At 41.2% G+C, this 23,058-nt stretch overlaps 1 protein-coding gene across 2 annotated transcripts in view; it reads left to right on the top strand.

Annotated features, from left to right (window-relative positions):
• The first annotated feature begins 1,740 nt into the window (after positions 1-1,740).
• The window catches only part of adarb2 (adenosine deaminase RNA specific B2 (inactive)), a 201,072-nt gene continuing 179,754 nt past the window's right edge, over positions 1,741-23,058 (top strand). For both annotated transcript variants that reach the window (XM_044104750.1, XM_044104749.1), the window contains exon 1: positions 1,741-2,191. In XM_044104750.1, the coding sequence (XP_043960685.1) occupies positions 2,089-2,191 (103 nt within the window). In that variant the 5' untranslated portion in view covers positions 1,741-2,088. The remainder of the gene's footprint in view (positions 2,192-23,058) is intronic.

Raw genomic sequence — 23,058 nt, 5'->3', positions numbered from 1 at the left:
ACCCTCTAAGTCATGCCACCCTGTTTGGTGAGCCTTATTAGGCTCAACAGAAACAAACACAGAAATCGAATGAAGGAAATAACAAGTCAGTTTTTGTCAGGTTGTAAAAATACGCACAATCTGCCTGAAGATCTGTGTGTATTTATGTACCTGCGTGTGCAAGTAGCGCCCCCCCTTTCCCCCCCCACACACACACCCCAAACACCGACGCTGACCTTCAGCCGCAGAGGCCAGGCAAACAGCACAATAACCCGCAGCAACGGAAAACACAAATGCTTTGTGAAAGCTTCGACACGGCGCGTTCGCACAAAAATGCCAAAATGTCACAATCTTCAAACTTTGCGTCCACAACACAGTTTTTCTTTTTACCTTTGTGCGGCTGCTGAAGGTCACCTGCAAAAAAAATTCCAGGAGCGTGTCAAAGCTGGAAGTGGTTTCTCAAGAGGGAACTAATTTCAGCTTGTACTGTCTTCATTGCTCTTGAAGTTTTTCATGTTTTTTGTTGTCTTTTTTTTCTTGTTAACACCAAGAATGAGGTGTGTGCATAAATATAGAAGGAAATTAATTGTGTTTTTGTTTCTTGAGGAGCACGCAAGACCGCCCATTACTAAAGGAAACAAAATGAAATCCTTACTAAAATTACAGCTGTTCTGTGAAGACTTCAGAGGTTCGTTAGAGAACAAACCTCTGACAGGGACGTCTGGTTACAAATCGACATCGAAAGCCTTGAACCTTCTAAGGATTACCGGTGATTTATCTTTCTGAGAACTTGAAAGCGTCGCGTCGTCATAATCAGCAAGCACTCGAAACCTGACTGAAACATTGCACATGGTAAGGCAAACCATATTAATAAACTACATTCAAATGCTACGTATGCTAACGTTAGGGTCGTTTTCACAGGCTAGGACAAAGAAATTCATTCAGCTTAACTTCCTTTAGGTATCTTGTGGTGATAGTTTTTCAAAATAAACTAAACTTTGACGTTTCATGATATTTACATTGATTTCAAAGTCTGATAATGGTTTGTGTAGGTGTGCAAATATAGGCTGTATATGTAATATACCTTACATTATTTTAATATATATTTAAAAAAAGAGCATAAACTGAAAGTTAAATGAACATCGGGCTCTTTGAAAGACACATAAGACGCAGTCATTGTAAGAAAAGGCGCTCCTGTGGCTTGTTATACTTAAAGGTGCTAATAAATAAGCATGCCACACTTTTCAGATCGTTAGATCGACTTTTTGAAAGAGAGGGTGTTCATCATGGAAATCCTAAAGAAGAGTCCAAAAATCCTCGAGCAGGCGAACTAATTTATTTATTTATTTATTTATTTATTTATTTATTTATTTATTTATTTATTTATTTATTTATTTATTTATTTATTGTTAGGAAAAGAAAGAGGAAAAGGCCTGCGGAGAGTGTTTTTTTTCCCCCTCATCTGCATTCAGAATCGCATCTTTTAGCCCTGCAGTGAAGTTTCCTCTGCAGGGCGGCACATAGGGGGAGAAGTTCTAGAGCACAGATGCTAAACATCACCAAACTCAGAAGCTCCGAACACGAGAAAAGATAATAATAAAAAAAAAAAGTGAGAGAAGTGAGTCAAAAACCCACGGTGGGTGAACAAGGGGTGTGTGTGGCGTTGGTGGGTGTCGCTGCTGATGTCACGCCCACTCGAACAGCTGCGATTGGACCCTAATTAGAAATCTCGGCAGCAAATAGATAAGCGTCCTGCATGATTGAGCCCAAAGTGGCTGATGCCAAAAAAAAATTTCTGCAGGGGCGGAGAGGAGCGGAGCGGAGCAGACAGAGAGCTGCCAGGCTGCGCTGACAGCACAGAGGTTTCACATCCGACGGGCTCGAGGCTGGAGCTGGACTTTCTACAGCGACACCTCCGCGGTGATACTATCCATCCAGAAAAAAAAAAGAAAAGAGAGAGAGAGGTCTGTGTACATACAGAGAGAGGGAGAGAGTAGAAGAAGAAAAGGAAGGGGAGGAGGAGGACGCGGCGTTGTTAGGAGAGACTGAACGAGACAAGTAGGAAGGAGAGTCGGCTCCAAGTTGCTCGCGCGCTCCGCTCCTGAGCTGATGGCATCCGTACTTGGAAACGGCAGCCGCGCGTCGGGCGCTCCGAGCGGCCAGGTCCGGTGCAAGCTGAAGCGAAGGAGGAGGAGGCGATCCAAGAGAAAAGGTACGGCAACTTTTTAGTCCCCCCACCCCCACCCCCATTTTATTCCTTTATTTTTTGTCTTTCTTCCCCCACATTTAGATTGAAAAGGCGCGCGGCATCGTTCGCTCGCGCGCTGCGCTTTGTAACTCTCCGCGCGGTGAAATTCTCCGTTGAAACGCAGATAAGTGAACAAACAACCGGCCGCCTTGTTAAGGTCTCCGGGTTTCAGCGACACATACAGTCTCTCTGCTCTAAAGTTTACTTTAGACTATATTTATTATTACTGCTCGTTCAAACAGGATGTACAAATTCCAAGATATATATATATATATATATATATATATATATATATATATATATATATATATATATATATATAACTAATTTACATGGATGCATCTAATGTCCTCATTTCTATTTTTTTTAATCGTTTAATTTAATCGGTTTCTTTGAGGTAGATCTAATTTTTAAACTCTTATTTCACACCTAATGCCCTCTGCACTCTGTTAAAGAGGGAAAAATCAACATTTGTGCAAACTATATTTAGATCTCTCGGAAAGATTGCAGGGATAATCCTGATAATTTTCCTAATGGGTGCCCTCTTGCCCCCCTCTCTCCCATAAAATGTATTCCTCCTCATGCCTTTATAAGTCCAGCACTCTGGAAAAAGTCACATGTTGGACCAGCAATCAAGGCCCTGCATGTCAAAGAGAAAATGAAAAAAGAGGTTAATTTTTTTTTTTTTTTTTTTTTACTCCTCCTTAATTTTTATATATAGTTTTAAAACTCGGTTTAAATTTTTCAAATCAGTTTCAGTGCATTTCAAACGAGTCCCAATCGAGTACATTAGTATAGAGTGTAAAACAATCAGCTGGATTCATAATGGGAACAGAAAAGCATGCTGATTTCACTGACTTTTTCCTCCCAACGCTGCAGCCAGCTCTGTAATGGATTCTGATGGGGGGGCTTCATGGTAAACACCCCCCCCCCCCCCCCTCCCTCCTCACACCGCCATGCGGTTTTATACCGTCTTTACCGATATTATATCAGACTAATGCGTGCTATCAAAAATAATAAAAACAACCTCATTTCACAGAGAGACACTACGCAGTTCTGCGTTTGCAGAACTGACCACACGTTGCCGGCCGTCGTTCGACTCGATCTGCGACTGCTGGGTAATTTCACTCGTTTTATGTTGTACTTCAAAAAAATAAATAAATAAATAAATAAAAAGACAGAAGAAAAGCAACAGAATGACATTTTGGAAAGAAGAATTGGTGGAAGCTTCGACCCTGCAGCACATTGAAGGTTATTTCCTAAAGCATTTCAGCAATCACCATTAAGATGTCAAAAGCAAATTTATGCTGTTGCATCTCGATAAATGATTGTATCTTTTTGCCCGTCTCTTCGCCTTAAGCTCCTCTGTTAAAACCAGCTGTAGCACGTTTACTCGCGTTTAGCTCTGTGTGTCCGCGACGCCACAACGGTGCAGTCCGTGCTGCCCAAGACGCTGACGCGAATGTGGACGGAAGCCGACGCATCCGGCTGCGAGCGAACGCATAACGAGCTCCCGTAAACACTTTAAGAAAAAAAAAAAAAAAAAAAAAAAAAGATTTTTCCCGCCTGTCATCAAAGTGCAAAACAGTAGACCACAAACGTAATTTCCATAACCTCTTGATTTTTAATAGCCCAAGTAATTGAGACAAGGGAGACAATACATAAAATATAGTGCCGAGGCAAATGTATTTACATAATGGAAACGACAGAATTGGTTCCACAACATTAAGCATTGTATATGAGCGCCGCGCAAACGCCGGCGTGCACATTAGCCGACGGGGCCTTTCGGGGGACGCAGGGAATGGGGGCTGGGGGGTTGTGTGTGTGTTTACGAGGTAGGGGCTAATTTATCAGCACTGCTGATTCACTCTGATAACACGGGACATTAAGGGGCTCCGGCTCAGGGGGCCATTTGGAAATGAACTGTGGCCGTGGCCAGAGCTTTTCTCCCTGTTTTGTTTCCTAAAGCGTCTTATTATTATTATTATCATTTTATTTATTTGTTGTTGTTTTTTTTCCCTCACTTCAGACTTATCCATAAGCCTGACCAAATTTTCATTTTCTTCCTCCTGGTGTCAAATCTTTTCCTCCGAAATGCCAAGCGATTGTCATCTCCAGATTTTCACACAATTATTTTAAAGCTAAAAGAAGGAGAGAAAAAAAAAGTCAGAGGGATTACTGCATGGCATTTAGGGCTTAATCTCTTGAAAAGGCTGCAGATTATTTGTAGATGGACTCGCTAAAACCTTTGTGTGCATTCAAAAGGCTGCAGCTTCTATTAATTTCTCTTTTGTTTTTTTGTTTTTTTTAAGTTGCTCATTTTTTGATGGGCAAAACAAATAACCCCAGAGTGAAGATTAGGGATTTATCTCTCTTTTTTTTTTTTTTTTTTGGCAGTCTGACACCATTTGGTTAATGCTTTGAATTCCTAGAAATCACTGTGTTCCCCCAGCTTCACCTGTTAAAATTTCCAACGGCCCTCTTTTCCTTTCCTCTGACCTCTCTCCGTATCGGTTTAGCTTTTATTCATGACCGTGCTTGACTGGCCTTTTAATCAATCACAGCCTTTTAGCATCTCCAAAGGGATTTCAGTTGCAGAAATAAAATCCGGCGCAGTAACACCTGAGTGGATGTACCGCAGTCCAGTTTTGTTTCCCCGTGAAGGCACTCTGTGGATTAATAGCTGTCAATCATCTGCATACGGTTTGACCGTGGCGTACAGATGAGGCCACGGTCCTTCCTCTTTATCCACAAAAATAAAGCAAGGTAGAGATTTATGTACCAACATTGCTTTTTTATTTATTCTTCTTATAGCCACACTTATCAGCATGTAGTCCCAGTACAGTATATCAGCATGTCATCAAGATTGCCGAGGGGGGAAAACGTGAAAAACGCAGTGTGTGTAACATCATTTATGTCGCAGTTACCGTTTACGCCGTCAGTCGCAGCGAGGCGGCAGCAGAGGAGTCCGGTTTGGCTTTTAAGAGGAGAGGAGGGGTAAGGATGGGAAAGATGAGGGTCGGGTCACGAAGGATGATGGGGGTCCTCCCACATCCGATCCCTGCCCTCCACTTCCCCAGGAAGACAGGTCCCTTATTGTGTGACATCCAGAGTGGAATAATGCAGCATGAACTGCAGGCGGTTGAGTTTTCAGCACCGCCGGCAGTGATAGAGGGGGGGCATTGAGTCGAGGTCAGAGGTCAGGCAGGAGAGCGCTTTTTAACATCCACACATCCGTATTTGGTCTAAGAGATTTATTACTATGTCTAAGGAGCTGTTTCTGGCAATCAAATTGGGTTTCTTTGTATATATATATTTTTTTTTTTCAGTATTTTTTGCACCGGAATATTCTAAGCAAACCTTATTTCTTTTAAAGATGAAGCATGGCAACTTTACCACTTTAATGTCATGAAAATAGGAGTTTAAAATGACAAAGTATGACTCTGTTTCATCCTAACCACTAAAACTTTGGATTTGTCCAAATGTTTTAGACATCTTCCGCCTTGGCAAGCATTGGTCGGTTACTAGTATCAAGGTATATCGAGGTTTTAAAAAGTTACTTTAGGTTGTCAGGACTAAACAAGGCACTTTAAATCTGTGTCTGTGCGTGTGTGTGTGTGTGTGTGTGTGTGTGTGTGTGTCTGTGTGTGTTATGGAACTGTGGTGGGAATATCCATGTTTACAGCCAAACAATATCCTGCAAGCATCCTTGGGCAAGGTACAGTAGTCAAGGTATAGTAACGCTGTAAAAGGTTATGGGTTCAAAAGCCAATAAAGCATTTTATCCTTTAAAAGTGGTGTAAAAGACATCTTTAAGGGTAATTCGTAAAGTTCTTTTGGAGCAGAGCAGTTCAACGTGAGAAAAAATTAACATGTACAAATGACTTCTATCACTGTAGCACCTTTTAGAAAAGTGCAGATGGAGAATCTGTTAAGCAACAGAACGCATGCCTGAGGACTCTGATTATAGCCTGATTTATCTCAGTATGCTCTCAAACTAACGCTACATTTATTAAACCTTTATTTAGCATTTCTGTTTTCCATAGTTATTATTATTAAAGCTGTAACAAGCTGAGTTATATTTGTTAAGCAGTAGTAGTTTTTCAAGGTGTACACGATCCACTTTTTCCACTTCCGACACCGATACAGATATGAGATTGAGTATCGGTCGATACCGATCCGATACAGAAAAACAGTGAGGAATTCAATTAAAAAGTTTCCTTTTTTAAACAGACATAACTGTACTGAGTTACAAATTTATTTGATATCTCTGCACCAGTACCGAACACTTGAGTATTATGGATCGTTCACATTGTCACTGATACCAATCTAGAATTTTTTTTTTTAAATTGAGAACAATATAGATATTAATATCAGAGTGGTGTATCTCTAGTGCACTCCACTTCTTGCCCAATTACCGTTGGAAATACGCAAACCTCCCTGACCCCTGTGACCCTGAGAGGATACCTGGGTACTGACAATAGATGGACAAATGGTTGTTGTTTTTTGTCTTTTTCTCTCTTTTTTTGGCTAATACCATAAAACTGTGGTATATTTATGCATTTTTAAGTTATTGCACCTTGAGAATCTCGTATCGTTGCATACTTAGGTTTACAAGCAGAAAAGAGAACGTCATGTAAACAGGAGTCAAGACTCTTCCCTAAAAAGACAATAAAACAAGTCTCACGTTTGCAAGCTTGTGTTTGACTTCTTTTAAACCCCTCTGACATTATTCAAACGATGCTGAAATTCTTTTTACTGGAAAGGTTTGACAAAAATCCATTTTTCATGTCTCGTTTCGCGTCTTGCAACTCGAAGCAACAGCCCCGCTTCCGTTCCAGCAGCTGCATGCACATACGTTCGGTGTCAAGCCTGTTTTTTCTCCAGTCATTTTCCTGCCAGCCTCCCCGCCATCATCTGTCAAATTGTGAGTAAAAAAAAAAAAACAACAACAAAACAATGTTTCAGTGGAAATGCTGTAACCGCTACAGCAATTTTTAAGCAACGGCACAAAGCACAGTGACAAACGCATGCAAATTGAGAACACAAGTCTTTGTAATGTGGAGCACAATGAGCACATGGAGGCTGAATGATAGCAGCAATAAAAAGCTATCTGTGAGGAATAAATGAAAAGAGAAATTATATATATATATATATATATGAAGAAAGAAAAGTCAGGAATGTGCTCATTGCCAAAGCTTCCTGGAAAAGGATCAGTGTAGTAAAAAAGGAAAAAAAAAAAAAAAAGTAGAACGATTTCTGGTGTTTGGAGCTGCGAGTGCTATTTTTAATCAAACTTGTTCCGTTTGCCTGGATGAAAACCACCTTTGACGGTCTCTGTGAACATGTACACACAGCAGCGTTACGATTCCAGCGTAGGCCCATGCAGACTCGCGTGTGGAGCTTCGTGCGGGTTGCCAATGTAGGTTCAATCACAGCAGGAATGGAAGCCGGGCGGAAGGGGCGGGACTGCTTCCGTGTCGCCACGCCCCAATGTCACAGCGAGTGTCATGATAGGATGGTGGGGAAGAGATACTTTGCAGTCGTGGAGCGCCATTTTTTTTTTTTTTTTTTTTTTTTTTTGCTGTTTTTTTGCCCCCTGAAACTCTTCTGCCACATTTGTTTGTGCCTGTGTTGATAATGGCATTAGGAGCTGTAGCGGGAACACCGCTGGCATTTATGAGGTTAATGAAGGTCGGCGCCGGCGGAAAACGGCGCGGCGCTCCGCTGTGTGCGCTGGCATGGTTCTATGAATTTACAGGGCGCTTCCTGATTAAAAAGGTGTGGGGGGGGGGGGGTAAGGTCCGCTAAGGACGCCGCGTCCTCCAAGTGACCGCGCGTTTAGCTGACGGGAGGGAGGAAAAAAAAAGAGGTTAGCGCTCCTGACTGTGGTCTCATGAGGACAGCAGATAAAATGACCAGAGAAAGGGAATAGCACAACTTTGGTACATTTGCATAATTAGTAATTATCTTGTAATAGTCCCTCCTGGCTTTATTCAGCTACGTGGGTAAAAAAAAAAAAAAGGGAGAGAGGAAAAAAAATGTGCTTGAGGTTCAGGAGCAACAAATAACTTGAGGAGAAAAATGACTCACTGGTGCAAACGTTTGGACTCTTCGTGGGCCGCCTCGGCCACGTCTGCTAAGAATAAAACAAAAGTATCAAGAGAACAGATGCAGATTTAGAAAACAAAAATCAAAAGGTGACACTTAAGTTAATTAGTCTGTTGTTTCATGACTCCCACAGTTGGAAAGATAACGGTATTACTCACGCCGCAAATAACTTGTTGCGCTTCTCGTCATGACGACCAAAGGCAAACAGTGTAATTGAGTTAGTCATGTGTTACGCTCCATCAATCTGTCCGCAACAGCTTTCGAAAAACGACGACTACTTCAGGGGAAGACGTTGCGAGAGCGCCGCGCCGCTAATGTGTGCGCTCCTGCGTTGGGGAAATAAAACTCTGGAGTGCATCAGATGCTGCCTCCGTATGGTAATTTGTATGCGTGTCTGTCACTGTGTGCGTGTGTGCGTGGGCGTGCGTGCCACTCCTGAGTATTTGTTTACGGTGTGTAAGGGTGTGCAGCCGTCTGCAGGGGAGCTGCCAGTCCTCATAAACAGAGTGGAAGACATTATTGCTTCCTGTCAGTGTTTGTGTATCTGCAGTCCACTAGAAGGGGCCTGACAATGTAAAAGATGGAGCAGAGCCGCCTGGGAGCGAGTGCCAGGTGATTCCGGAGTCGGACGCGAGCGGCGCAGTTGGTTGTCGCTGTTGGAAACGCAGCTCTGGAACTGCAGCTCTGGAACTGCTCAGCACGCACACCAAAGCAGCTTGGAAACGAGCCTTTTTGGAGAGTAAAGCTTGTGGTCTGTAAATATTCAAACAGCATTTCTAGGCCACATCAGCAGGTCCAAATCTTTTTTTTTTCTTTACTGTCTTTATTATAGCTGCTTTTTAATACCTTTTTCTAAAAAAGTGAAGCTACAACATTCACAAACCTTGATGTACCTCAATGCTAAAAAGCCTGTCTGATGCATGAAGGCTTCAATACGTTGTTAAAGAGACAGCAGTCAAAAGGCACATGTCTTCATTTCAGAGCTTGGAAGTTACTGTATTGGACATAGAGCCTCAATCCCTTGTGTAGAAGTCTTCATTTTAGGGATAACTACACTAGCTCAAATGTTATTAATTTCAGATTTGTTTATTTTGAGCATGTAAATAACTTTGAATTAAGAGTGCCGTAATCCAACAATTCATTTTTACAGAACAAAGCAACATAAACATAAATTCCAGATTCGAAAGGACAAGAGTATAATCTTATTTTGCATTTCATCTCCACGTGGGGTAAAGAAAAGTCTCAGCCCACATGAAACGCTAGCTAAAATACCTATCTAGGGCCAGTAGATGGCACAACCATCAAAATTGAAGAGATAAAAATGCAGAACATCCATAACATCCTCTTCAGTTTTTACTATCTGACTCTTCATATATCTTTCTCAATACAATGGGAAACGATGTTCAAAGTTGTGCCATTGTTAATTGCTTGTAGTGCAGAAAAAAAACACAGGAGGTTATAAAATTCAAAATTGGACTCATGCTAAGTCTTGATAGATGCGTCAAAGCCAAGTTTGGAAAAATCTCTACTTGGACTGTCTTTGTAAAAGTCACAGTTTCTCTGCCTCCATGTGGACAGGAGGTCCAAACACAAATGGAAAACTTCTTTTTTTTTTTTTAAATCTGGACAAACTTTATCAGTTTACTTCTTTCAAAAGAGTAGGGAAATATGTACACTACATCACTGATATTTGACAGCTAACAGGTTGTCAAATATTGCATTTGATAATCTCATCCTATACTACGCACATTCTCGATCTGCATTGATGAAGTTTCACTCACATCAGGGTGCTGAATGCTAGAAACTGATGGTATGATGAACTTTTAGAGTAGTTAGTGGAATAATTATCTGACCAATTCGAAGTGCTCATAGAAACTTCAGTTTTCCTTTTTTCTTTTTTTTTCTTTTTTCTCGACAAAGGTCTGTACCTGCACAATAAAACCGTGTTCATTCCACGTTCTTGATCCCAATAAACATGCACTATTCAAACTGGGAAAAATTTTTTAAAAGTTGTGACAAATGTTGTTGCATAAAATTTACTTCATGTCCTCAACTTTAGACTTTCATTACACACATTTCTTAATACTACAACATAAATAATAACATAGTAGTCAGTATGACAGCAGCTTAAATCAATGTATGGTAATAATAAGCGAGACATTGAAACTTGTCTTGTGTATAATGTATATATGCATCAGGAGCATGCATATGCTAACATTTCCAAGCATGCCAAAAAAAAATGTAACCCTTAAATGTTGTGTTTTAATGTTACAGCAGATTTACCGGCATTCCTGCAACCTCTAGTGGGACTTCTCTATTTTGAGAGTTAAAACTCTACAATATGCAACAGAAAAATAATAAAAGGAAAAAACACGGACGAATTGAAAGAGAAACAGATTCAGTCAAATTAAAATAGCCTTAAGTTTTCATGGCGGTAAGTCCAGTTAGGGCATCTGATCTTTTATTTAATGCACTGTATCTCGACAAGCTCTCGTGTCTAATGTGAAGTCCTGCCAGTAGCAGGCAAGCGCCCCACACATCACAGTGGCAAAACATTCCTCCCATTTATGATCCTAATTAGCTCTAACTGTGCCATCATCCCTGAGTCATCATGCCTGGAGAGAGGCCAGATCATTTGACGGTCGGTAGTTTCACTATTTCTTCAAACCTCTCCCCTCTTTCCATCTCTCTCCTCCACCTCTAATCCCACATCCATCCTTCCTTTCTCCCACTTTAGCAGCATTGCACAATGCTATTGTTGTCTCCTGGCTCACTCGGTCGTATTCGCAGCACGGTAGCTGCTACCATGAACAGGCACATATTTCATAAGCCACAAATAGCCAAAGAAGGTGTATTGAATTTGGGCACTGAGAAGCGGGCTTTCTGTTTTGTTGTTTTTGGGTTTTTTTTTTCACATACAGTGAGTTAGCCAGGAATTAAGCTGCCGTTTGAAAAGCGCTTGGAAGTGTGGTTGGGAGGGAATAAAAATCCCGACCGCGTGATCGGCATCTGAAGAGCCTTGGACTCCACCTGACTTAAATGTTTTAAACTTACGTCATGCCTCAGCCGGAGCGCAGTACAAGAGCAGCGTGTGCCGTGCTGACATTGCAAAGTTAGCACTGACACTCCGCCTCATGTGGAATAATGAAATTGGATGAAGCAGCTTAAACGCTCACCGTACCCTCCTCTCGCCATCAGACTCTGTGCCTATTAGAGATAACATTAATGAAGGGGACTCTGGTTGAGAATAGACGCGTCTTTCTCCAGGGTGGGGTGGTGAAGGTGTAGGCCGCAAGCGGCATTTATTTCCATTAATAAGGAAGAGTGTTTTACAAGAGGGCCTCTCTCCAGAGGTTCTCTCTCTAGAGGTTCTGGAAAAGTCCTACACCTTTTTGTTACCAGGCGGGAAAGGGGAAGAGTACTGCGGCAGGGTCCATTTGTCTAAAAAAAAAAATAATAATAATTTTAACCTTCATTTACTGAACTTGGGCAGAGGAAGACACTCAATCACAATAATCACCTCTGTCCATCTTTTGTAGATTATTAATGTGAATGAGAGGAGAAGAGTAATTAGCTGGTCTTTTTTTTTTTTGCTGTTCAGCAGGTTTTGTTTTTTTTTCATTTCTTCCCCTGGAGGGCTAAAGAAAGTGGTTTTAATCTCTTGTGCTGTGGGTCAAAAAGTTCATGTGCTGCCCATTTAAATGCCAGCTTTTTGTTGTGTAAAATGATACCATGACAAATAGTTTCAATTCTTTTTTTTCACCTGTGCAATTCATCAGTCATTTCCTGACACTAGCTAATTTGACAAAAATGCTGGAAAAGATAAAAAATGAATTATTTATTTATTTTTTTAATGCTTGCTCTAATTTTAGAACCAGTAGAAACCCAAATGGAAGCTCAGAAAATTTGAATGTTTGCATAATACATCCCTTTTTAAGTCTAAGTGACATGTATCAAGCATATTCTCCCACTGATTCACTCTGTAACAACGGCTAATTGTGGCGAGATGGAAATCACATTAAGTTATTTGAGAATTGGCAGATAGATTTGCTAAATGGCAGATTAGCACATATTGATGAGGGGATAAATGTAAACTTCTGCCTCATTATTCTGCCCTAACACCAGCATAAAATCCCCTCTCCACCCCTCAGTAAATCCCTTCCTCATCCATCGATCCTATCATCCGTTCGGGTCTTCTTCTTATCTCTCAAGTCTATGAAAAGATACTTAAAGAGAAAAAATATATAATCTTTGTCTGCTTTAACTGTGCGGATCAGCACTTTGTTGGCTGGCATTGGTCAAGCTTGGAGTTTTTATTTACCTCTGGGCCAATCCTCGCGATAACATCCTGTTTCCCAACTTTTTTTCCGCAGTCGCACGCCGCGGTGTTTGTTTTTCTCCCCGCTGCCGTGATTTTGATTTGTACAGCTTGAAGTGCTGGAGCGTAGTAGATGTGTTTGCATTTACCCGAAAAAAAAACTAAGAGTTCCAATCAGCCATCCATTGCCTCCGAGTGTATTTGGCTTCCCCCAGATAAGGCCTGAGCATACATCCAGTCGGATTCAGCTGAATTGTTTGAGCACACACAGACACGCGCGTGCGCGCACACAGGCTGCTTTGGCAGAGGTCCGCTTGGATGGGCTGTGTCAAAACGGAGAATTTCATCCTCACCCCTCGCAGTCAGCGGCCCTTCAGGGCTGGAGCTGTTTGCAAAGGGTGAAGGGTGTGTAGAACCAGCGGCTACAAATGTTGCCTTGCATAAAGGACAAATACAGGATATCTTGAGGCTGAAAGCGTCCCTGAGATACTGGAACAGATGGACCTACATATCCACCATTCCATATTTAGACCCAAGGTAGCTATTGGGGGGGAAAAAAATCCTATACAGTACAGCTACGTCTCTGAACTACCTGTCTGTTTGTTCCGCTTTTCTTATCCAGAGTTCTCTCTCCGTCTCTCCATCTCTGGTGAGACCTGCCACGGCTATGAACTTTAATTTTACCGAATTTTTTCTGAAGAGTCATTTAGACAGAGCGGAAGATTAAATTTCCTGAAAGATTACGGTGCGCTCTCGAATTCTACCTGCAAAAACAGACGAGAATGAAGGCGAAATGGACTGGATCCAGAAGACATTTAGATGATGTTTGAAGCTGTTTTCTTTTACTGCTTCAAATACTTCTGGCATTTCTTTGGGTTGAACACATGTGGTGGTATTTTGGTTAAGAAGAAGAGGTGAAAGGAAATGCTTTTTAATTCAGAGTCAGAGTTAAATATGTGAGAAAAAGACCCTTCTCTGTGTCACAATATGCCTGGACTGGTAAAATAATTTCATGATGCAGGGGCCTTGAGGGAGAAATGCAGTGCTTCCATAATATTGACACATATGAAAGAAAATAAATCATGGCATTATCTAGCTGCTTTCATTTAAAGCACTACTTCAATAAAAGTAGTGGGTTTGATTCTATGGCGTGTGTTTTTTGTGACTGGACCATATTTCCAGACGGCCATGTAGATCTGTTCGTATGAGAAATATGTAATAACATTCTTTCAGCAAAGAGGCATGAAGAGTCATTCCATGCCTCTTACAGCAAGTTTTTCCTTAAACTGAAAACGATACAACTTCTAAAACCTTAGTATACCTTCATAGCCATGTCTATGTAGCAAGCAACTCGCATATGCCTGCTTGTTTTATCAAATATTAGTTTGTCAAGATATGTGTAAAATTATGTTGTCTACCCACACTTGACTTAGCTTAGTGGACAGGGTCTGGACTCTCTGCTATTGCGATAAGATTGCTTTCTAGACGTGGAGACTCTGTTGAAGTTTTAAATCTTACCCAGTTGCTAACGTATGTCCAGGGCGCATGTAGTCGATGATATACAGCAGGGGTCACCAAACTCGGTTCTCGAGGGCCGGCATCCAGCATGTTTTAGTTCTCTCTCTGGTGGCACCAACAACCTTTTCAGCATGTCAATGTTCTTCTTAGGCCTTCTAACGAGCCATCATCTGATTCAGGTGCGTTAAACCAAGGAGAGAACGAAAACATGCAGGAGGCCGGCCCTCGAGGACCAAGTTTGGGGACCCCTGCTATACAGCTTACCTGAAATTGCCTGCACTGTAAACAACCATCTCCCACTGCGACGAGAGAACAAGATGGCTGATAATATTAACTTGACATCTGGAAGTGTGGCCACCACGGACCGAATGACTTGATTAACTTCCTCCACCGCAATTCTTAAACAGTTCAGAAAATCGACATCGTTCACAACGCCTCATTCTGTTCGCTGATTGGTCCATTTGAAATTCTGCTGCAGGAATCCAAGTCAACGGGAGAAAGCCGAGGCTGCCTGTGTAGCAAGATTAGAATTGAGTTGGATTACTCAGGCAATGATCAGGCTATTGTCATGTTACAAAGAACAAAAAGTATGACTTTTTTTGTGAGTAAAATTCTCAAAAAAAAATGTAATTAGTTTCTTACCATATGGACTATTTTTGCTGAAAGCTGTCACCTGGTTTCTGTATTTTTAGCTGGTCAACACAATGGTCACTCTGACATTTCATCTTTAATTTGTAGGAATTTCTCAGTAACATTTTTAGCTGTTTTGAAACAGTAAAATTTTAAAGCTTTGTCATACGCTCACACCTAAAAGCAACCCACACCAAGTTGAGAAAAAAATCTCAATTAAATTTTGCATTCTTATCAGAAAACGATGCTTGTTTCTGAAAGCTACTGAACATCCAGTTGCATTTAAAGAAGATATAGAAGAAATCCCACAGAAAACAAAATACAGAAATCCCAGCTAATCATGTGTTGCACTTTTCCAGCGTTACATGCTTTTGAAGCATCACCTAAGCTAATTTGAAGTTTTGCTGCAGAAAACTTGGCATGCCCTGTTGGTTTGCTGCAGAGCGGGGCGAGTGGCAACACGGTTTAATGATAATAGCTCTGACGATTGCAGAGATAATCCTCCTGGTATTCCTGCTGACTGCGGAGAGCCTGGGCTTTGTTCTCCACTCCACCTATTAGCGTGATGGAAGTTCATTTTAATTTGAATGGACCATCAGTGCTCTAAGAGGGTGCTTGTGTGAGTGCGTATGAGAAACCGAGCGTGGAGCACTCAAACGGGTGCAGCGCCATGCCCGTGTGTACGCGCTGCGATGCTAACCAGAGACACCATCACAGAGAAGTGGCTGCGGGTTGAGTGTGGTGACCTCGCTGGGCTGCAGGTGCTCTTATCGTTTTGGCAACTGTTTCAGCAAAGTTTCGCCTCCCTGGAAGCCACAGCTGAGACTTGAAACAAAAAAGATAGTCAACAAAAAAGCATGAAAATGGTCTTGCTTCATAGATGGTCTTGTTTAAGGATGCAAAACCAAGGCGTCACGTAGCAAGGGTTGAACTTGCGTTCAGTCGATCTTATTACATGATGCGGCATTATGCGCAGCAATTTATAATGCTAAAACATTGCCATGTTTGCTTACTACAGCCAATAAGCGAATGGCTTCTTGTTTTGAAAGAATTAAATGTTTGCTTGGATCTGTCACAAGACCGAGCATCGGCGAGCGATTCAGTGCGTCCCATTGCTTTTTACCTAATTACAGCCTCAAACTTCAATGGTTGTTTCTCTGGATTTTTATGTATCTGACGAAGGTGTCGACCTCCATCCAGACTTTTGGGGCCAGCTTCCTGCAACTTGTAGATCTGTCCCTCGTCAACACTCCTAAATCAAATGACTGAACTGCGTCTATAGCATGTAGTCAAGTTTTGTGGAACCAAGCTAATGATCCAGTTTCTTCATTCCCATATGCAGAGACAACTAAAGGTTGCAGAATGAGAGTTTGACACCTGTGTGTTAGACCAACACTTAAAAATGCCTAATTGGAAAGCACTTTACTCGCGTCTTTGATCACGTCTGACTAAAGCACCTGCTTCTGCTCGATTAATGATCCCATTCATGCCTTGTGCCAGACAAGCCAGGCAGCTTTCTTTCAACAATCATTTTCTTCTTGCAACCCTTCAATAAATTAATTCTGGCCCGCATATGCTTTACGTATTGGTATGTACAGCAAAAGTGTAAGCTAGCAGTATCACTGGGACAGGTGGCTGTTCTGAGGTGACCCTCTGGTTCTCTGTGGCACAGTTTGAGTTTTTACAGTGCTATCCTGCTGTTGAATTGGCAGACAGAGTAAACAAGGTCCGCTGTGTCTGGGTAGTTTGTCACCGCTGCGACTTCAGGGCTATCTAAATGGCAGCGAGTGAGAGCGTTCATCATCGCATTCATCCTTTGCAGCGTGAGAGATGAATAGCCTACCAGTCCACCAGGTCAGGAGTTATCACTCACCAGGGGCTGCTGGTTCATATCGAGGTCAAAGGACTATTAGTCTTCAGGCAAATGTGCCTTCCTGGTGCTGGAATACACACAGATAGACATCCTTTTGCTCGCAGCCTCAAACACACACCCCAGGTGTTCCTGTGTATGTTTTGCTAGCAGTCAAGTCTAGCTGGTCTTACCCCACACACACCCTGTGGTTGTTTAATCGCTGCTTTGCTTTTCTATTAAAGTTGAAGGGAAGAAATAAGTGATGTGGAAATTGTTTTCCTGCTTTTACCTTATAGCTGTGATTTCTGTCCCTTTCAGATGTTTGCGGTAATGTATAAATAAGCCTATCGTCATGAAGTAAAATAGAGAATTGTAAATTTCTGACTTTATTTGGTTGTAGCAAAAGAACAAAAATTTCCATGAATTACAGAAACCTCTGAGGTTTTCATATCAATATTGCAACAAGGAAACGTAAAGGAAAGAGATTCCTGTTTGCACCTTATTACAAATATTGTAAAACCATCAGAAAGGTAAGTTGAAAGCACAAAATTGAACATTGGTGTGGTTGTTTGGTAAAAGAACTCTACATTATCATTAAAAAACGTCTTCCATATGTGAAACAGTGATAGTGGTATCATAGTGTGAGTGCTGAATCTGGGTCAAAACACACATTTCTGAACATGTTGAATGGACCGCCTGCCTGTGCGCTGAAACCCAACCAGAATGACATCTACACAAGGAATTCACATTTTATACCGAAATTCAAAATGCAAAATTTTGTGCTATAAATGTTTGCTTTGATTATTTCCCTCCAGTGATTTATGTTTTCTCTTATGTTTATGTTTAAAGCTATTATTTAGAAGATCTGTAGAGCTGTAACAACTGTAGTCCATTAGAAAATATTTAACTTATTGAAACTTCTAGGAAATGGCTAGTTCACACATTTTCTTTTTGTTTTAAATGTTAATATTTTTGGTGTTTCGAAAATATTTTCATCTTTGACAAGAGATCAAAAGTAGAATCTGTACCACTGATCAAATCTACCTTTGAAACAATTCGGATTTATGTTTAGCTTTTTTAAAAGTCAACGTCCCTAGTACGTTAGGCTATTTAGCTTTAAGAAAGTTGAATAATTTATTTTCAGTATTTCTCTATAACATTTTTATTTAAATTTACCAAACTGATAGAAATATGCCCTACAGAAAAAAAAAAAAAACAATTGTAAGATTGTGTGAACATTTACCCATGTTGTTTTGCTAGTTTTGGCCTGAAAGCTAAGTTAGCCTGCTAGCATGATATTTATTTCACAAAATGGAGAGTCCATCTAATTTGTTACTGTAACTGGAGTGCAGTAGAAATATTTGGCTAAACAAAGTTGTTCGCTAATACCTGGTTTGCTAGTTTAAGTCATAAAGCTAAACTGGGATAAGCTAGGCTAATCAGCTGTTAGCATTGTGCTTTCTGTACAAAAACAAGAGCAGAGCCAATTTGTTTATGTACCTCAGAGAAACATAAGCCCACAGTAGTTTGTACAACGCTCTGTTTGTTTTCAGATATTTTAGCTTTTAGAGCAGACATGAAAAACGGGTGGCTAAATGGCAGATTAACACCTTTTACTCTAAGCAAAGATCCTATGAGTAAAATTACATTTTAAATTTTTCTAATTTTAGTATGTTCCAGTAAAGTCGCAAAACTATTGAAATTTACAATGTATTCCTCTTCATTTTATGCATTCAAACCATAACGGGACAAGTAGATATTGTGCAGCATAATGTCTGCAACCGTTTTAATGAGATCCAAACCATCAGAAGTGCTAATAAACATTTTGTACGCTCAACTTTGGGGAATGTTTTACGTTCATGGAGGTCTTGGGAGATAACCGGGCTGCTGGTCAATCTCTGACTTGTTATTTGCCTGACTGGGAACTCTGACGGACCAACTTCCCAGTACGAACTGAATACACAATTAGAGGACATTCACAGAGTGGTCGTCTGAGTGTTACCCCCCCCCCCCCCCCCATCCCCCTCCCACCGATATTTCTGAAAGCAGAACGAGGTGGAGAGCTCTGAAAGATTGCCACTAAATGAAGGGCATTTTCATGTATCAGGCTGGCTTTGTTAATTGCTTCATTTAAATGTTATTCCACCATCAAATGCCACTTATTCACAGACAGCATTGTTTGCTTGTGAAAACGATTATGCTATCAATGGATGCTGGAGTGCGGAGTCTAAATATGCAATAACAATAACTGTGCTTTTTTAACAGCGTTATTAACAGTTTCATTATAAAAGGCTGAAAGCTGGAATGAAAGTGTTATCTCCGGCACAAATTTGGAAAAGCATGAACACACCAGCAGATTAGCTTTTAACATCACCCACAGACCTCCTGGCTGCGAGTTGGAGTGTTGTTATGCAATGTGAGTCAGAGGGTATATGAACTGAAGCTTTGTTAAAACCGGAGAATGCCTTATCGTTATTTTGACTACAGGAAGGTAGAAAAAAGCAAAGCTTTGGATAGCAGATTTTTACTCCCGTCTTTCGTTTGCCCGTCATTAGAATCCTGGAACGAAGGCAGCTTTGATCCCAGCGAGGATACGCAGGAGAACAGTTTTCCCAGCCACCCTCACCTCATCTGTTCAGATGAGGCGAAATAGGATGAGAGTTTAATGATGCCGTGGGGAAGCGGCGGTGTCACAGCCACTAATAACGGAGGCACTCCGACAAAAGAATAGGACTGTTGTGTGAATCTAGCAGATTGGGGAACTATTAGAGGAGCCCAGTATTGTTGATATGAAACATGCTTGGCACGTGCAGCCTTGAACAAATAACAGCACTGTTTGTGATTGTTTAGTCCAGAGAGAGAAGCAGCACCTGAAGAATATAACACCCACAAAAAAAAAGAGAGAGGAGAAGAATGGGACACGTTATGAGAACATTTGGCAGAAACGGAAATGCTCGCTTGACTGCATGAGTCAGTCTAGAGAAAAATCAAGATTTAAATTTTTTCCATGTATTACAAATACTGTCATGTGTCTGTATATAGAAAATGGAAAATAAACCTCATAATTAACCTATTCATCCGCAAATACCTTTTTAAATTTTTAGTTTACTGTGCTAAAATCTCAAAGTTAAAATATGCGGCATTAAAGTCTGTCTGAAAGTATACACACTCCTTGAAGTTTTTCTCATTTTCTCATGTTACAGTCACAAATTTGAGTTTCTTTTTTGGGGGGCTTTTGTGTAAGAAATCGACACTAAATAATGCATAATTGTGCGGTTGAAGAAAAATGCTAACTCTTTGGTGTGTAGACACAAATTCAACTGCTTTTACTCTGACATCCTTAACGATCTCCTACCGACTGCCTTCTGAAGACATTAAAGGGGCAGTTACTTTAATGGAAAATATATTTTTTTCCATATTTATCTAAACATTCACTGCTTCATGACATTATTGTATGAGGCAGATGCCATAATGTGGAAACAAATAAATCCCCACTGCCTTCTCCCAGTGCTAACTAGAAACAACCAATCAGAGTTAGGAGGCGGGACTTAGCTTTCTCTGCTAAGCTACAGTACAGTTTTCCTGATGGCAGAGCCTGTCATCAGTGCTAAGACTAGTTAGCATGGCCAGCGGATAAACAATGTTTTTGGAATGGTAAGTTTTTTTCTCTGCCATTAGCACATTGAGCAGCACATGCACATGATTGTCTGACATCGCTAAGACCCTCCTCCTGGCTTTGATTGGTTGTTTTTGACCTGGAGTAGTGCAATTCTTTGGCAATAGTGATTTCTTTTTTTTTTCTTCCCCCACAGGAAAAAATCAAGCTCAAGGACTTTGTGAAAGTTTTAACAAATAAGGTTAAAAATAGCACAATTTTTAACAAACTACATACATTTTGCAGACTAAATGCATGCCGCACATTTTAGATTTGTATTGGTTAAAAAAAACTTTAAAACCACCCAGCAGTTTTCTTCCACTTCACTATTATGGACTGATTTGTTGTGGTCTGAGCTAACAAGTCATAGTCAGAGCTAACCCTAACTGTGATGGTAACAAAGCAAAGTAAGTCAGAGGGTACGAATACTTCTTAAAGTAATTGAACTTTAAAATTGGGAGTCAGTGGGTCTAAACCAATAAACTCTTCCTGCCCCTGGAGACAGACTGTAATAATCTGGCTTGTTGGTTGGCAGGTTGTCCCTCTCCGTCTCCCAGCCCCCAGGTCCTCCACACACCTGCCTGCCGCCGGCCGTCTCTCCTGCCAGGCCCGTAATCCGATCCTTATTGGCGGCGCACTCAGCCAAACTGCCACGATGCCCATTATTGGGCCCTAAGCAGGTGCTGAGACACATCGCTCTTGATCACAATGCAGGATTTGCAGCATGCACGCATCCAGCAATCCATTTTTCAATTTGGTCTCCTGCCTGAGATAAATTAACAGATGTCGATTGATTTTTTTTTTCTTTTTCTTCTTCTTCTTCCTGTGCAACTGTGAGCCTTATTTACACCTGACAACTGAGGGCGTTATACCTGGGCGACTGTTTGAGACGAGCGCACGTTATAATTAGCTTTTTTTTTTTTTTTAATTAAACAAATGCTTGACAGGAGACTTAGCAGGCAGTTACTTTGACACATTTTACCTTCCTTTCCACTGTTGCGGCTAATCAACAGATTGCTTTTAGTAAGACGAGGTGTTGCAGCCAGCTGCACGGCCTGTGTCGTCATCTCTCAGTGATGTTCTGCTGCTTCCTCATAGCGAGCTGCTTAAAAAAACATGAATTAAGAACAGGATTCCTCATTGTTTTTGGCTTAATCACACTAGGAAGGAGCACTGCAAAGTCAGCCCTTCCCGACTTAGAGACTCCAATTGAGGTTGGCACCATCACGAAGGGGCCCCCAGCGCTTTCACAGCCATCTCCCTTCACCAGCTGGTTATTATTGCTAAAAATACGCTAATAAAACTGGTGTAGCCTGGCACCATCGTACCCTAATGACGGGAGTCAAGTGGCGCGCGGCAGATAGCCCCTCACATGAGTGCTGTCACAAGCCATTTAATTGAAGTTGAGGAAATGGGAGCCGGCATTATTTTGCTCTAAACACACCGCCCCCTCCCCACCCTCACTTTCCACACTCCACCCCCGTAGTGCACAGGCACACACACATACATTGTTATTCAATAATATGCCATCTTTATTGCTTGTTGCTGTTATCTCTGCAATCACATGACATTTTCACATAGAGATTGTGTGACATTCATTCATGTCTCTGGTTTTCTTTTCTCTTTGTTTTGTTCTGTTATTGATGAAGGCAAAGACATTGTTTTATGACATGTCTGTTGGTTTTGTAGTTTGATTGGTTTGCTTGGTTGTAGTCAGATCGGAACCATGAAATGTCAGACATGTATGCAGGGCTGGCCCAGGTCTTTTTGGGGCCCTAAGCAGATTTTGGGCACCCCCATACCAATGGGTCAGCACCACATGGTTTATCATGCCTACGCTAGTCTATGTGTGTAAGCGATATGTAGTATTTAAGTGTGCTATGTTTGAATTTTTTGACAGTAACGTCAGCACTAAATTTACAGTAAACATGTTAATAAAATAGATATCTTATATTTCCCCAAATACTGACAGCAACTAACAACAGGAAGAGATTAACCTATTATTTGTGCAAAAGCAATTGTAAGAATAGAAATTATTTTTCCATGTGTAATTGCATTTAGTTTGTATTATTGATGTTATTTTAAATATAAATACATTTGCAGGGTGTGTGTGGTTTCGGGAACCAATGGTCTGCTGCTCCAACCCCCAGCTTCTGTAACATCTGCTGCGCTCCTCTTGAGGGTCACACTAAGACCGCTGGAGGGCTAAAGGGCAATTTTCATGCCATCAATCTCAATAAATCCTAACTAATTTGCAATTTAGTGCCATTCTGCTTTTTGTTTTAAGAGTCTCCTCTCCCAGTTTGGTCCAAATCTGTGAGGTGAGATACGAGTACCTTATGAAGACCTCCAGTTTCTGGTTTGGATTCAGTGCTCTGTTGAAGGCCATTACATCTGTGTGATTTTTAATCTCAACCAGGACAGCCGGAAAGGCAACTTGTCACAGTCTCAAAAATCCCCACGGATTTTTCAGTCCTTAGCCATTCATTCTTATGAACACAGTCCTCTTCTTTCTTTGGGTAGCTGGAGGTTCTGCCTTCATGTTGGGCCTTGTATGAAAAAGAATAAAGACAGGAAAGGTCCACAGGGAGACGGGAGGAAAAGTGGAGCAGAGTGAGGTCAGACATGGAGGTGGCAGTACTTAGAGAGCGGGACCAGAAGATTGATGGAAAATGGAGGTGATTTCCAGGGAACCCTGTGTCTCTGTGTTCATTCGTCGTAAGTGAAAGGAAGTTAAGGGAACTAAT

This window comes from Gambusia affinis, linkage group LG21 (assembly GCF_019740435.1).
Source record: "Gambusia affinis linkage group LG21, SWU_Gaff_1.0, whole genome shotgun sequence".
Lineage (NCBI taxonomy): Eukaryota > Metazoa > Chordata > Actinopteri > Cyprinodontiformes > Poeciliidae > Gambusia > Gambusia affinis.
Note: the sequence above shows the minus strand (reverse complement) of the source record. Positions and strands in the feature narration are given on the sequence as shown.